The sequence below is a fragment of the Cryptotermes secundus genome, unplaced genomic scaffold (genome assembly GCF_002891405.2).
Source record: "Cryptotermes secundus unplaced genomic scaffold, Csec_1.0 scaffold533, whole genome shotgun sequence".
Lineage (NCBI taxonomy): Eukaryota > Metazoa > Arthropoda > Insecta > Blattodea > Kalotermitidae > Cryptotermes > Cryptotermes secundus.
The window spans coordinates 245,799-263,631 of record NW_019731275.1 but is presented as its reverse complement, the minus strand read 5'-3'; the positions used below and the strand labels follow the sequence as shown (position 1 = coordinate 263,631).

At 38.9% G+C, this 17,833-nt stretch overlaps 1 protein-coding gene across 3 annotated transcripts in view; it reads right to left on the bottom strand.

Annotated features, from left to right (window-relative positions):
- The window catches only part of LOC111866834 (erythroid differentiation-related factor 1), a 58,718-nt gene that overhangs the window by 23,471 nt on the left and 17,414 nt on the right, over positions 1-17,833 (bottom strand). For all 3 annotated transcript variants that reach the window (XM_033752431.1, XM_023856135.2, XM_023856136.2), the window contains exons 7-13: positions 16,957-17,129; positions 15,832-16,091; positions 12,358-12,469; positions 8,131-8,239; positions 6,612-6,786; positions 3,648-3,901; positions 484-931 (exon numbers count right to left, since the gene is read on the bottom strand). In XM_033752431.1, the coding sequence (XP_033608322.1) occupies positions 484-931; positions 3,648-3,901; positions 6,612-6,786; positions 8,131-8,239; positions 12,358-12,469; positions 15,832-16,091; positions 16,957-17,129 (1,531 nt within the window). The remainder of the gene's footprint in view (positions 1-483; positions 932-3,647; positions 3,902-6,611; positions 6,787-8,130; positions 8,240-12,357; positions 12,470-15,831; positions 16,092-16,956; positions 17,130-17,833) is intronic.

The following is a 17,833-nucleotide window of genomic DNA, read 5'->3' as shown; positions in this document are numbered from 1 at the left end:
CCTCCATTGCACAACATGTCACAGTATAAAATAGAGTAGACAAGGAGTGAAGACAGATTAAAGAACTATCTTTATTGATTTGTTTATTATGAATTTCTTGTGTTGACGGTTTTATAACAGTAAAACACAGATTAAAGAAGAGTACTTCAGGAAAAATACAGAGCAGAAAAGCATGTCATATGATAACCTAACCATGTGGATGTCAGAGCATAATAACAAGTGCTCTAGAAAAGTTGAAGTTTGTGGTTACTCAATACACATTTCTCTGAGTTAAGAGGTATTAATTCCTGTCAGTTACTTCTTATTCTTATATGATAAAGTTAAATATAAATTCCCTTTCCAATATAACTACTCATACATACAATTTAAGCATCAAGTTTCTGTACTAATAAGTACCACATACAAACAAAATTCCAAAAATTTTGTTCTCTGAATTTTGCTATATAGCTAAGCATGCCAGTGTAATTTCTAAGTACTTCATACCATAATTTTCAGCAACATAATCACTTTCTGCCAGGGTGACATACACAAGACAGGCCTTCTCATATAGCAGTGTCTTCAAGTGGATGCTCCATGACATTCTGTCCTTATTATCTGGCCGCTGCCATGTGGGTAGGGCCTCCGTCCTGGACTTGCATAAGAGGGCCTTTGGAGAACTACAAGCACCATCAACTGCGCCAGCTGTCTCACCTCTCACATTGGCACCCTTTGTCTTACTGCCTGTGGCAGTCACTGGAATACCTTTCTCTTTCCTCTTCTTTTTGGTTGTGCCTGTCAGAGCTGGCCCAGATATATCAGGCAGTTCCTCATTCTCTTTCTGAGGTGATAAAGGTGAGTAAGGCATCGGAATGGCTTGGAAAGGTCTCGCCATCTTTGGAGTGTCTTGTTCCTGTGGCTCTGGCTTACTGCCTTTCATGTGTTTCTGAAAAGTCTGCACATGTGATAAAGGCAGGTCAGTTATAGCATTACCACAGAATAAAGAATCAAGAGCTGTATTTCCAAATTTTCAGTAACCTTAAAAATATCATAAGAGTATGCACTATGAGTAAGACATATAATACTTGTTACTTGGCAGTTCCCAGGGTACACACACACACACACATGCAGTATATTTATAATATAAAATAACAGCATATGTTTAATGTCAAGCACTACCAATTCAATATATAAAATGTGCAGAAAGATATACTCTAACGATGTAAACATATTTTCCAAATGTAATCATTTCAATTTTGCACGCTTCAGCGTCATGATCATTTACTGCGAATATATCATATAACATTATAGATATCACAGTGCATAGTCAGAAATCATTTTCTTGTTATCCTTTTTAATATTAGACAAAAAATGTTTTGAAAAGTCCTCAGCTTTGATGAGATCTATATTTTATGACACATCATAGTTCTTTTACAGTTATGTATTTTCTAAGAAAAATGATAAAATATGACTTGAGCTAACCACAAAGCAGGGGTTTATATTCAACCAATGCAAGCCAAAATTAAACTGACCTGACAGCTTTCTGTAAAGACTCACGGTATCAAATTTCACTGATATTTGTTCACTGCTTCCACAGAAGAAACATGCAGGCACTGTCTTCATAATACATGTTCATTTGATAAAAAATGCAGTAAGGCCAGAATCATCTGCTATCATTATTCAACTGAAAATGATCTCAACTTCATTGCAAAGATGACACCAGACACTAGTGTGTGATCTGTCAACCTCTTTGAGAGGCATGACAAGCTGTGCATGAATGGGACAGTTAGGAGCATGAATTTACAGCTTGATTGGGCCCTGATGAGGCATGATATGTCTCACACTGGTGTTACTGACACATCATCTATTGTGAGGGAAGATCACACTATTCATGGCCTGCACCTAAACTCTCAAGACAAGAAGGGGCTAACATACGTTATTGCCAAGGGCTCTTGGTGGTCATGCATCGGATTCAAGCAGTATTCCTGTTATAACCCATGCTAGGGCTTCTCATTTCTTTAGCTTCAATTCAAAAACACAAAGTAAATGCAATCCTGAAGTCTTGGATTTTCATAAACAAAATGCAGAATCATCCAACTCAATAAATATCTTTCACTAGAATATCAGAGGGATGAGAAGCAAAACTGATGGATTAATACACTCTTTTGAAAGAGACAACATAAACCCTCACATATTATATTCAAATGAGCATCATATGGTTGAATAGAAGCTGCTGCACCTCACAGTGAATGGTTATCTATTAGGCTCCAGCTTCTGCCAAAAAGGCCTGCTGAGGTGAGGTGTGTGTATTTTTGTTAGGAAAGATCAACATTTCAGCAAAATTGACATTCTCATCACTGTAAGGAACAGGACTTTGAAATCTGTGCAATTCAACTAGTAACTAAGACATCCAACCTAATGACATTAAGCTTGTACAGAGCTCCTCCATATGTTAATGAATTTATATATATATAGTGTTCATGGGTAAGCACACATGTGGAGGGGGGGGGGGGGCATGGGCCTAGTCACACTGAGAAACAATAAAGCATGGAGTTCCCCAAGAGTCAATTTTTGGGCCTTCGTTTTTCCTGATCTCTATAAATCTCTCCTACACTAAACACCTCATCAGTACCCATAATATATGCTCATGACACTAGTGTGACAATTTTTAGTAAAAATTTGGCTGACTTCTGCATACTAAGGAAGAAAATTTTCTCTCAAATGAATAAATGGTATTCTGTAAATAAGCTATCCCTGAATCTAGATAAAATAAATGTAATAAAATTTATAACAAAAAATTCACCATAATTTTCATTAAACATTAGATATAATGATAAATATATAGAAGAGGCAGTAATCACAAAATTCCTCGACTTACAAATTGATAATCATTTAAAACAGAAAAACCATATTGATCAATTTGTTTCAAAGATAAGTGCAGCAAGTTATGCAGTTAAATCTATGATGCATATCAGCAACACTTACACTATCAAATCAATTTAATTTGGTTACTTTCACTCTTTAATAAAGCATGGAATAATTTTTCAGGGGTTATTCATCTGACAGAAAAAAAGTGTTTACACTGCAGAAGAAAATCGTTAGAATCCTGATTGATGTCAAATCCTGTAATTCTTGTAGAGATCTTCATTTTGAATGTACATTTTCATGAATAAACTTCATTACAAATAATGAAGAACATTTTCAGACCAATGCAGATGTACACAGTTTTAACACAAGACACAAGCAATATCTTCATAAACCAACTGCTAACGTTGCATGCTTTCTGAAAAGTGCATACTATGCTGGGATCAAAATTTTTAATTATCTGCCATCTGATCTCAAGTCTTACGAATGAAAAAGCACAATTTAAAATAGGACTAAAACGATACTTAAACAAATACTTATTCTACTATGTTGATGAATACTTATTGTAAAAAATGACTCATCTATTTAAAGGTTGTGTAAATAGCATACGTTGACAGTAGTGATGTATACATGTATATGTATTTTTGAACAGCTTTATGTGTAACCACTGTGTTTTCTTGGGTTTCTTTATGTGACAACTTCAGCTGTATTGTACTTATATTTTTGTATTTATATGACATATTCACATCCTACAGTCATTCGGATTCAGGGACTGTAATGTAATGTAGAGTAAAGTAAAGCAACACCTGAAAGTGGTACTTCTCGTGAACCCCCTCTTGCTGTCTGCTGTCATCCTTGTCATTGCCATCAAAGTACTGCAAGCACTGCAGTCCCAAGGCAACATGTTGAAGCGCCATCTTACAGCGCTCTTCCACCCCACCACAAACAGGGGGAGGAGAACTGGCCTTTGATTCATCACTGGACACATCTCGTGAGGCAGTCTCTGGGGATGACACACACAGAGCCTTCACAGGAACACTGCTGCTGCTGTTGATGGAACCTTCAAAGCAATTACACTGAGTTACTTAACACTGTTGTTTCAATTAAACAGGTTATATACAATCAAATAAGATGAAAACATTTACATAAGTGGCAACCATGTGCAACCCACATAACCAAAAGAACCAGAGGCAACTACAACAGGAGGAAGAAAACTGCATTATAGTGAGTAGCAGAATCCTTAACCACAACAACCTGTACACCTGAAGATGGCCAGTCAGGCCGAAACATAGTGTCGAATAATGGAATATGAAGAAAGAATAGTGAACAATGTTGCACTTAGACAGCACAAAAACTCCTAAGTCAGATCTATTACGAAGTGTTACTCCAGAATTTGTCTGGGGGAATTGAAGAAAACTATGGAAATTTTAGTTAGAATAATTGGTAACTCAGCTGAGATATTAAACTAACAACTCCCAGACACAAATCAAGAGCATCATACTGCTTGTGAACGTAGTGAATAGCGAACAAGATTGTTAATGATGAATAAGTAAAGATTTGGAAGGCAATGGTTATGACTTACTTCAAGGTCCTATTCTGAAGTGTGCCTGAAGAGACTAAGGAAAATGACAATCTGTCGAGATGACATGACACCTTACTGAAATTTGAAGCAGATATCTCCCTCATGCAAGTCTCTTCCTTTACCATTATACCAGTCTGCTCAATCAACATAATTTTCATTCAACCATAATTTATCTTGCCTCCACCACCATGATTAATCACAGTTCAGGGTCTTGTCAAACTGCATATCCTGTTCATCATTATTTTCACTGTCACACTAACACTGGAAGTGAAGGTTTCCGCACTATTCCATTTAAGAGCTGAATGCACAAGGTAGTAAAACCACAATGCAAGACAATCACCACAAATGTATTCAGCAAGTGGATTCAATTTTTTCCTGCTTTATATTTGTAAAGTAACTGCTTGTACTGTTATTTCCTAACTTATTTAGTTATGGTTCCTTAACTGCTTATATTCACAGGTGAATAAGGGAATGATTCTAAATGAGTAAGTGGAAAGGATGGGAAATGAAGTCTGGCAAGTTCCCACTGCACTAGCAGTAACTGATATGCTCAGGTATTATCACAGAATTACCCTCTTTTGGCTGTCCACTTTTCAGGACATAAGAAGCAAATTTTATCCTGCAGGTATGCACTACTCACTTCACTATACCTCACCAAAGCATCCTTGGGAACAAACCTGTAGTATATGAAGCTCTGTTAATTGGAAAAGACTTAAAACATCATTCACCTTCTCCTTGAAGCAATTCTGCAAGAACTTAGTGGCTCTTGGTGACAATGGTGGAGTATCATTTACTTTGGTGCTCATACAGAGTATTTCGCTTAGGCGGGGGTGGAGTCCAACTGGGTCCACTCAGATTGGCCTATTGTAGCCTGCTCTGAGTGATTATCATTGAGAATTTGGTGGAATGAAGATTGGCAGGGGAAACCGAAGTACTCAGAGAAAACCTGCCGCAGAGCCACTTTGTCCACCACAAATCCCACTTGACCAGACCCAGGATCGAACTCAGGCCGCTGCAGTGGGAAGCCAGCGACTAACCACTTGAGCTATGGCGTGGCCCATTCATATAGAGTAGAAGAGCGAGCTCAGTGGGGCAAAATGGTGCATGACATACAGGAGGAACATGAAAGTAGCAGGTTCCTCTCAAACATTGGTACCTATCTATCAGTTTGATCGATATCATAACCTGGAAGACCATTATCTGAACTCTCACCATCAAAAGAACCTCATATCTCAAAGGCTGCAGATATTAATGAGGCCTATATTTTGTGTCATTTATCAACTTACTGCAAGCTGAGCCATTTATGAGAACATTCATAACATGTGATCTGAGATTCATCAACAGGAAAAGCATTATTAGATTGATAGAGACCAAAATTAAACTTACTGTACAATGTTTAATATACATTTTCAACACAAAATTTCATTGAAATCCAATTTAAAAATTTAGCATATACAGTAAAACTTGGTTATAGCAACATCGGTTTCTGCGACACCTTGTCTATTGCGTCAAATATTCAATGGTACGAACTAATTCCTCATAAAGCAACTGTTTTTATACCTTGCTTAGTACGACATGCACAAATGCATCAACCTCGTATGTAACGTCATTTTCATTCCTGAATTTCTCTGATATGGACATTGAACGTAATTTAGAAAGTGTGTATTGGGCAAGTAACAGGAAACAGATGAAGATAACTGATTACTGTACTCGTATCTAGGTACAGTAAGGCACAACAATTGATGTAATCTACTGTAATTTGGTGAGTAGGCCTACCTTTAATATACAGTATTATTGCGGTGTGTATTGTCAGCGAAAAGCGCTGTAATATGCCTTTGATATTACACATTTGGGCAATTCCACGTTAATGTTATGTTAGTCTGTACTTAACAACGTATTTCACTAAAAAATGCAACATTTGAACTCGGTTTTTGGTAGATTTTTACGTGACTAACATAAGGCTACTGTGGAAGTGCCCATTTCAGTTACAACGACATTCGTTTATAACGACACTATTTTTAGGTCCCTTTGATGACGTTATAACCAAGTTCTACTGTATATGAATATATGCATATATGAATGCATTCATTTATGCTAAGATTATGTATGAAACTTGTACACACTTCTTTGACAAAATATCTGGACTTCATGGATGGTCTGATAAGGTTTCTAGATAACAACCCAGTACCTTGAAATAAGTTCTCATCCACACCATTTTTTCCATCACTAACATCCTCCACTCCACTCTGGCTGTCACTTCCACAATCCTCATCATTCAGTTGCCCATCCAGTCTCGGTGATGCTGGATCAGTGTCGGCAGGTACATACAGGTCTGACAGCATGTAGTGTGCCGACGTCACAATCTAAAAACAATTGCGGCAGTGCACACACTTCACAATTATAACAAGAAGTTCTAGGAAGAACTAATCGCCTACTTTCCTTTGATACGACGTGGACCACATAGAAAATGATGCCTCCAACAATTTTTGTTGTCATGGGAAAACATTTACCAAATCATTGCCTTGCAACAATAGGCTAGACAGACAGACCCACAAACCATCAGTTAGGAAGATTCCCATACAAGAATTAAGCAAAAACATGTTATTCTGACTCTGTATTGAGTTTCTGTATGAGTTCTTCTCATGCAATCAGCAGAGTCATGTAACCTGCACACCCCATTCCCCATGCTACGTAACAAGAACTGTAGCTTAAGACACTATAAGAGATGCTTCTCACAGGATATAAACACTTCCTGGAAGGTGGACAGTTTGCCAAGGTCATAAACCATGGTATCCCACATCTATTTCACTAATCAGTATGGCATTTCTTCATCATACCTTGTCTCATTCTTACCAATCTTGCTTGCTTACTTACTTCTTTACTCATGGAGCTGAGCCCTTCCTGAGGAGCCGCCTCTGCAGCTACTCAAGAATTTCCCAGCATTTTATGGAACCCGATGGTTCATTAGCATGTTCACAAGAACCCTCCACTGGTCAGACCAATCCAATCCATACCATCCCATCCTATCTAAGATCCATTTTAATAATATCCGCCCACCTACACCTTGGTCTTCCCAGTGGTTTTTCCTTCTGGCTTTCCCACCAATATCATATATGCATTCCTTGTCTCCCCCAATTTTTCTTGATAATCTGATTTATGAAACCATCCTTATATAATTAGTCTAAGTGGAGTAGTGTTTGCCAGTGTGTCCTTATGTTGTTTCCATGGGAAACCAAATGTAACATTAATCTCAATTAGTTATGATATGATGAGAAATGGCAGCAAAAAGAGGCACTGTTTAAGCTAGTAATGCAGTGTCATTATCCAGTATTATAGTGTCAAACTTTGACAAACAAAGGTATGTCTTATTGTTTCTGAAGCTTTGTTTTTACAGCCACAACAAGTTACTTTGTTACTGGCAGAAAATTATACAGTGAACATCACACAGACGAACATATGGGAGCTAGGTCTAGCTTCCTAGCAAGTGTTTGTTGTTAATTGTGTTGCCACATATACACTGCAGCTATTTCCTGTGGTTATCTATAGGGGATTCAGTCCTACTTAAAAAAAAAAAAAACTGGAACTAGGTAGATAGTGTTTACCTTATGTCTACGGAAATTTCCAGCCCTGAACTGAATTCATATTGACCATATTATTACCTTGAAAACAGTCAAACTAAACAAAAAAAACATAACACCTGGTATTACCTGAGGGTACTTCTCCTTCACCAGCAGAGCTAAACAATTCTTAAGTAACATGCGAATGGTACCTTGCTGCCTCCGTCCATCTGCTGAATGCTTCATATTTCTTGCTACCCTTAAAAATAAGCAAATAAAATGTTTGAATTTCATTTTTGGGGCTGAACTGCACCAAACGTCAAGGGTTTTCTGCAAAGCTCACAGTTGTCATCTTCAGGGTTAATGGAAAGGGTTTTGGTATCACTTGTATCTCTTGCGCCTAGCTGCGTAGTTGGTTGAGGCACTATGCTACAATTTGGAAGGTTTCCAGTTTGATTCCCAATGAGGGCATTGAATTTTTTCGATTCATCTAATCATTCCAATTGTATTATGGCCCTGGGGTTGACTTAGTCTCTAACAGAAATGAGTACCAGGAATCTTCCTTGGGGGTACAGGTCAGTCGAGGCATAACGTTGACAACCTCACTGCCATCTGTGAGCTAACTGCATAGAAAATGTGGCAGCCTCATTTCACAGCCTGTTACAGGGATAACTTCCTTTTTTACATTTACCTTACATTTCTCTTGGACTCGGCAGTGCATTGGAGAAGCCATAAGTGGGTGAAAAGAGAAGCATGATGCCAACAAATAGTGACTGGCCATGCGGTTGATCTTACGCAGCGATCAAAAATGTTTCAGTGATTGCATGGTGAGGGAAGAAAGGTGATACAAAATGTTCTGACAACAAAGCTACTCTGAGAAGAGGTGGGGAAAACATTTCAGCAACTTCACGTTTAGGACTAAAGGTTGCAGAAGTTTTCTTTTTTATTTATTCTTTTCTCTCTCTTTTTTCTTATTTCTTTCTTTTTCTACAGACTGTGTTCACCTCTTCCCCTCCAAACTCACCACTGACCCACCTTCATCCAATAATTACTGAGCACCCTGACATTTGTTCATCCAATCTCGGTACATTTCTGACACAATGACAAATGCGAGAGCTACATCAAAGCTGCCAAAACCCTTTCTTAAGTTATTAACCTTGAAGGTGGCAACTGCAAGGTTTGCTGAAACATTGGAAGACATCAACATTTGTTACAAAAATAGTCCTGAAAGCCAAAGCAATGTATTAAGTTTCAGTCACAAATCTTAAAGACTAGAAGTAAAATGCTGTTGCAGCAATCGAGCATACATCTTAAAATTTATTTTTAAAAATGGTTATGATAATGTGATGTGTTACCTTATGTCCATCGCCGCCCAGCCCACAAAGAAAAGGAAATCACCGAAACTTCAATCCTCGTGGGAAGGCCCTTACAAGGTAGTCAACTGAATAAATGACGTAGTATACGGAATCTGGAAGAACCCTAGGTCAAAAATGTTGGTAACACACCTGGACCGGCTCATGCCCTACTACGGAAGCACTTGGAACGAGCACTCTGAAAGATGGGGGGGCGGATGGAAGAATCAAGGATGGAAGAACCGAACATCAAAACGAAAGCAGAGCGGAGGTACTGCTAGGAAGGTGGATGCCTGGAAGAGAGGAAGAACTGTTAGGCTGTTCGGGGACGAACAACCTTTAGAAGGGAGCAATGTAACATGTTTGGAGTAGGTACTTCCATGGTATGCAATGACAATGAGCCATTGCGTAGACAATGCCGAAACAACGAACGTGTCTCCCCGGAGATGAACAACAGAGAGCCTGTTACGCTCGTTTCATAACAACGGACTATCGGAACAGCGGTAACGGAACCGTGAGGAATGGTGTCTGGTATCCGGTCCATATAAAGCCTATATAAGCAGAGCTAGTTAGACCCGAATGAACGAGACAGTTGGGATCCAGCCACAGCCAAGGACAGTTGAGATGTCGTTTTAAGTTTTGGCAGTAGTTGTGAAACTGCAAGTGGTAATAACTGTAAGGTGCTGAGAACCTGTCACATGATATCATGCTTTTGGCTTTTAAATGTGGCAGACCAGTCGCATGATATCATGATTTTAGGACACGTTAGGTTGTAACACATTACACCTTGCTCTGGCGCCACCCAGGTTGCACGCAGCTGCATAATAAAACTCTGAAATGTTTGCTTACTTGTCAGTAACTTGACCTCGCTGTTTACTTAAAGGAAAATGCTTTGCTGCTCTTCAAACTGTATGTATCAGCCATTAGTTAGTGGTGGAGTATGCATCAAGGACAAATTCTTCTCCGATGAGTTAGCTGACCTGCCTTGTGAGACGCGTCATCATGGTGATTCAGAGAGCGGCAGTGACAGGGGAGAACAAAGAATTGTGGCCACAGACAGTAAAAGTGAGAGTAACTCCAATGATAATCCAGGTAATAACATTATGGGGGCAGTAAAAAATCTAAAAAATCACAAAAATCTATACTCTGATTCGAAATTGAAATACAAATCATTTCTGATGAATGTGGCAAAGGCCTGGGCTTCAGACCAGGTGGTGGCGGCAGAACCATAGTCAGACACAGACTTAGTGCGACCAGGCCCATCAACTCCCACGCCATGCAGGCCTCATGTGGACCCCCCAGGGTGACTCTTGGGTGATATGCGGAAACACAGCCTCGTGAAAATTGTGAAGAGTGAACATTCCAAGGGGAAGCATCCTTCTAGGCAATGCCATGTTTGTACAGTTCACAAAAAAAAGGTGTATGTCTACATTTGCAAGTTCTGTGTAATACCACTTCACAAAGGGGAATGTTTCCAGATATATCACACCCTCAAGCACTTCTATGAGGATTGGTAAATGTTCTCCAAAAATTTTAGTTCATAAAATTAATTAGGAGATTTCATATTAATTTTTAAAGTGAATAGTGCAAAAGTTAGGATAGTAGGTTTAATAATGGTGGCCCCAGGGTGATTTAAATATTTAAATCGCCAGTCCTTAATGTGTTAAAACAAACTATAACATGGCATTTTCTGATTCTCCCATCTGGGGAAAGAAACCATACAAATTTATAAAAAATCAGAGATTTATACTTGAACAAAATTTCAGCTATGGCCAGCCTGCTTCAGCATTGTTGCAGCTTATAATGCAGGCCACCCAGATAAAACATGACCAAAGCAAATGGCAAACACACAAATCATGTTTCAAAACAAGCCCTTCTAATCTCAATGTCAATCACACTCAACAGATTTAATCTTAAGTGAAGAAGAGGAAATCCACAACTTATCTGTACACTGTTAATGACACTGTAGCAGGTGTGATGTCTTGTTTGAAGGTTACACTATAATTATGTTGGACACTGTCTATTGTCTGAATTATGTCAGATGTATTGGGAGTATGTTGTGCTTCCATCTTCTGGTGAATTGTAAGCATTACACTAATAGTATTTTTTATACTGTTTTATTTAAGAGCAGCAGTCAGAAATGAATACAATTAGCATTAAGACAATGGGTAATGCCCACTATAGTTGTAACATAATACAAAAACAACCACTGTCATAAGCTTTTACAAAATGACTATACCATCCTGGCATTAACCAGTGTCTGGCAAATTATGAATGATACCAGTCTGGAGAGCTTCTCCCCTTACTAAGACTCACATTAGGTATCTCTAAAATTAGTGTATTACCACTGAACTAACATGCTCAGAGAAAGATAAGAAGATAATTTGTTAAGACCTCTCTGTGTACCCTGTAGTGGCAGATGAGCTCTGAGACAGGCCTACTAAGTATGAGTGCATACATCAGATCATGTAACAGAATTTATACAACAGGTATTGGAAGTTTCAGTTATCCTCTGCTATGGTCCATCCAGTATGTCACTGTAAGGCCTTCTCACATTGGGCTGCTGTAATGTGGTTACATTTTTCTACACAACAATAATGTAAGAAATTATTCAATTACTCTTCCAGATGAAAGCTAGCAATTGTTCCTTAATAATAATAGTAGTAGTAGTAACAACAATATGCACCTCTTAATTACTTTCCTTTCCTAAAGAAAATGGTATACATATGTGATTAGCATATCATGATGAAGTCTATGTGTGTACATGTGCATCCCCCACTTCAACATCTGAACCAACAGTGGGTTTAATTATGATCCCTGCCACTAAATCAAAGTAAAATATTACAGCACATCTGTCAGTATAATGACAAATTCACCAAGGGATGGAGTACAGCCACCTGAGATAACGCACAATACCCAGCATTCCAACACAACTGTAGCGTGACCTTCAAATAAATCATGACTGTGTAAGTTTAATCATATCTACTATGTCACTAAGTAACTTATGGGTTCAAATTATTCTCACCTGTAAAGTAACATTGCCACGGGAACAGTGAATGGATTCTGCCCTTTTTCATCCATCAGATCTGTACACAGAGACGTTAGGTCGTAGAGTTTCACTATGTCATCATCTTTGCCTGAAATATGAATAAGAAACGAGCATTAAGAGCAGCAGTTACTGAAGGGTGTACTGCCACACACTGTTATCACAAGGAGCTGGCAACAGGACAGCTCGAAATGGTCCATGACAATTTCCCCTCATACATTTCATAGTTAGTTGTACATACCCACCATCTCATCTCATTCAACACCAAATAACCTCTGAAGTTGAAACAGCACCATCAACAGCCAGTAACAATGGCTTGTGACCGTCTGAACAAGTGGTGGCAAGAAAACAATAAAATTTACTCCTCTTACCCCCATGCATATATTTAAGGAAAGAAAGCAAAATTTGTTTTGTTTAAATGTTGACATTTTAAGAGATTACTTCCTACGTTACACATCACCCTCCTTCAGGAACTTATGCTCAACATTGTAATTCACCAAGGTTTCCACCATCAGACTTAGAAAAACTTCCTCCTCCTGGTACAAATATCAGTAAAATGCCCTGAAATCAGAGGAGGGTTTTGTCATGAAACAAGACCTTGAGGAGTATTCTTCTGCGACGTCACTCTATTACTCAACGCCGTAACTACAATTCAACATAACTATCAGTATAACACAAAATGTTGAACAAGTCGTTTCACAGTCGCTCCTTTCATGTTAACAACTCTCACTATACTGTAGAACTGCTCTGCTCTCCGTGCTGTCTAACCACTGGCTTCTGTCAGCGCACACACTGCACACACACTGTCGTTTTCCACTGCTCTCTGTCTCAGCACAACACACTGTCTTCTGTTGGTGCACACACTGCACACACTGCTTCACTCGGTCCTCAGCTGACTTCTTATAATGTTGCCTGTTTCCTAGCAGCAGCAGCACCTGCTGTTACATCACAGCGGGAAGCGTTTACTGGCCTGTTACCCCAGCAGCCGCAGCAGCATCCGCCGTTATGTCACAGTGGACGTATTGCCTAACACAGCTCCTCTGCGGTTATGTCACCGTAGGGTATCGTTTACCTGCAATGCGTGCGTTATTGTGTCATGCTGAGTCCACGATTTCCAACAGGTTTAGACCCTGACAAGGTCATCTGTGCATTCTACTGCCCAAGCATCAATCATACAGATAAAAAGACAGACTGGCTCTTTTATGGGTGCTTCAGCAAGGATGTCTAGGAGACTGAAAATGCACTGTTTCTGTCACTTACCAGGCCAAACTGACTAAACTCCTGTTTATGCTCTAAACCAAGTCCTTAGCAATGTGACATTTGAATTTCACATAAATTTCTGCATTTCTCATTTCCCCATGTTATATGTATACCTTAGAGAATTCTTCCCAAATTTTAGCTGATACATTATGCACTTGGTATAACTGATTACTCCTCCTTAGTAATATATTTCGCCAAATTTGTGTACACAAACATTTAGATGGTAAGTACCGTATTTTTGTAAGGTTTAATTATTGTCTGATTTAATGTAATGAAATATATCATTACGCATCATATTGTTTGATAGACTATATGCTCAGTAGAGGGTTGTGCAATATGGCATAACTTCTTGTGATGTTTTACAATTCCGGGGTTCCCCTTTGTCCAAGTATATTATGCCATGTAGAATGATTTAGAAAAGAATGCATGATACAAAGATTTACATTATTGGCTGGAGTTTGTAAATCGGGACTGTACCGGGATTCAACAGCCAATCGGGACTGTTGGTAATTGAGTATTACATCATGCTAGTGGATGCCTGATGGACTGCCCACCTCTCCGTGGTGTAACAGAAGCCTCTGAACCTTGAAACAAGTAAGATGTAGGTCAAGTGCCTCATCTGAGACACAATATAAAAAGAATGGTGCTGTGTTAAGTCATAAACAAACTCACACTAACAACATGTATCAAAGTTTAAAGTTTATCTAGCAAAGTAAAAGGAAGTAAAACCAATAAAGTGTTAAGTGCTTAGTGACATGTGTTGTTTTTAATTTTGTTTGACTCACTTAATGAAACAAGGCCTGTGTATGACTCTGAGATAAGTCTAGTGCTCTCTGACAAGAGAGATAGCGCCCAACATTTATGACATCTGGATTAAAGAGGCCACCATTTGGTAGTAACTACAGAGTGACCCAGCTGCAGCAACCTCTACAGTTTACGAAAGACACCATCAAGATAGGAAAGCACCTAAGTAAGTGGCCCCCAAGTGAGGCTACATCACCGTGTCAATCAACAAAGCCAATACAAGGTGACTCTCAACGTGCAGTTCTGTCAGCCCTAACAAGTACCAAGGGGGAGAGACCGCTATATTGGAACCAAACATTTGCAGTCCACATTTATGCCTAGAATGGTTAGTGTGCACATTATGTTATAACAAAGCACATGTTAAGGACAAAAGTGGTTGTGGATTACTTTACAGCGCTATGTTCTCAATTCAGCGGAAATATTTAGTAAAATTGCAAGGAACTGCAATCAGGATATCCTAGTGTTCCAGAAAATTCAGATACAGCACAAAATACAATTCTGATGGATTACTACTAAGCTAACTTATTTGGTATACTGTCACATGTATGACTGACTATAGAAGGGGTTTGGACTGATGATCAGATTTATTGGACTCCTTGGATACAGCATGTGACTACACTTTACAGTTCATCATTACACATACACTAGTGTCTACAGTCTGTTACAGTCTCCTGTAGCCAGTACTTGGTAGCAGCTTCCAACAGCAGATGTTTCCTTTCCTCTGGGTTCCTGAACTGTCCCCAGCCTTTGCTACCAGCTTCTAACAGCAACGGCTCACAACAACTGATCTCAGCAGTTCTCTGACTGACTGACTGACTCAGTTACTCACCAACTAAATAAACCAACCAAAATAAGCTGACTCACTAACTGTCCTGCTTATAACATCTCGGCACTGACCAGACAGAAAACATCACTCTTCTGTTGGCATGCTATTGTTGCATGCGCAGCCATTGGTGCCAACGACACAGAAAACACAATTCCTCTGTTGCTATTCACAGGCCCTTACCATTAACCACTGTTGTACAGCTGCTTATCTCATGGCGGTTGCCTACCAATGGGTCTACACGCCACAATATCTATGGCTTGTCAAATGGCTGTGTGAGACAATAACCTTGAACAGTGTTTCTGAAGCAGTGGGATACTTCCCACTTGTGGGACCTCACGTTTAGCTGGGTCGGACATGAAAATAAGATCCTCTATTAATGATTAATACAATATTAGAATATACATAACTATGAACAGTAGACTTCTTCATAAAAAGATTTTTTTATATTATGATGGGGTGAAATGTAAGATGCAAAAAGGTGAGAATCACTGACCTACAGATCATAAAAACTGGAAAGCCTAGATAGTTCTTGGTTACTGACATTTTCACTTATCCATAATCACCTTTTAATAACCAATATGTATGCCCAGCCTTGGTGGCATTTGACTTGAGGAAGGACAGAATATTCTGGGCGACATCTCTAATAACTTTTGGTGAGAATTTTGAATTCTCCAGATGTGGTAGGTCTTCTGTCTTTATGAGTTCATATTTCTGCACTATTCCATCCAGATGGTAGCACATCACCAACTCCGGCACGTTGCACATCAAGTTGTCCAGCCAGTAATCAATTCCTGTCAGTACACTTATTGGCTTTGACATATCCCTATAAAAGCAAAATAAGCTGACAATTATCCACTTATTTACAACATTCCAAAGTGTTCTTTACCCATTTTCAAGTCTCCTGCTGGACCCTTATCCTCAGCCATTTGAATTCAGTGTACTGTCTTCATGCCCTACTTGTCTAACATTCATTCCTCCTACCAATGCATAGCTCAATCAAATGGTCTCTTCCCCTGAGGTTTTCAAACTAAGATTTGCCACCCATTTCTCACATTTCCCATGTGTGCCACATACCCCACTCACAATCACCTCTTCATTTTAATCATTCTAATAATATAGGCAGAGAGTACAGAAACACAATTTTCAAAATCCCCTTGTTACTTGCTCTACAACATCCATCCATACTTATACTGCTAATGATTGCTTTTAGGCTTTCCCATGGTTGTTTACTATTGATGTTGGTTCAGCTCTGGGTTGTTTACGCTGCATGGACAAGGCCAGTGCTGTCAATATATCAGAGGAACATTCTGCTTCCACCTTCAGGTTCAAAATGTGTAGGATGTGTGAGACAACTACCTCATTACACACTGCACTGTTACAGTACTGCATGAATTCAGTAGTTTTGCAGTATCAAATGAGAACTATGATACTTGTGAACAGTATGGTCTTATGAGTTGTAACACTGCCTAATTCGGTGACAGCTTGGCATTTCTCAGGAACATATCACCTCCACCTTCAGAGTCGAAGAGCATGCAAGCAAGAAACGTGCAGATGCAGGTGGCAAATTTCAGGCTTTCTCCAAACTATGGGGCATTACAACCCAGAAGACCATACTCTGAACAATCACTGCCTTGAGAACATAAAATCTAACATATTATACTTCTCTTCTGCATTAGGCTGAAACGTACCTGAGTCTGAGGCTGATGCATGGGTGAGTCGAACCCCCAAATATGGGCATATCTGTACCAATAAGCATCTGGATGTCTTCAAATGTCCACACAACATTACGGACAAACTTGTGATTAGATGCTGGGTCAGGAAGATTCTCTTCAGGCCTTGGCTCTGGCAATGGTGGCCAAGCCTTCAATAAAAAAATTAAAACAGAAAAAAATAATTCTTAAATATTGCTTCTTATGCCAGGAGATCATGAAATATAAAGACAAGGAACCACAAAGTATATTGAATAATATTCTTTCGGTCAAATAATTTAAAATTATGATGCATGGCACAACGCTAAGAATAATTGGGAATTGAATCTCAACATGGTCTGAATATGACACGGTTAAAATTTTCCTTCAAAACTTTTTGTACTATGCATGACACACCTCACAAAAATATTGGCCATTGCATTCCTCAGTTTATTTCGCATTTGTCAAGATCAGTGAAACAAACAGTCAGGTCTAAATGTTTCTAATGATGGTATCAATAAACACAAATATCTTCTTGGATACTGTCCATCACCTAGAGTTTCTTCATACACAATATTTCAGAAATTGGATCTGTTTTCATCATCATATACGAGGGGGTACCCAAAAGAAACCGAACTTATTTTTTTTTAAACTTATTTATTCAAATTTTAAGCACAAACCTTCAATCCCCTTCAAAGTACTCTCCACTTACACTAATACACTTGTCTAGTCTTTTATTCCATTTTTCAAAACATTGTCTAAATTCATCTTTTGAGATGCCTGACAGCGCCTCCGTCGTTTTTTCCTTCACCTCAGCAACATCAGCAAAACGCTTTCCTTTCATGTCTCTTTTCATTCGAGGAAACAAAAAAAAGTT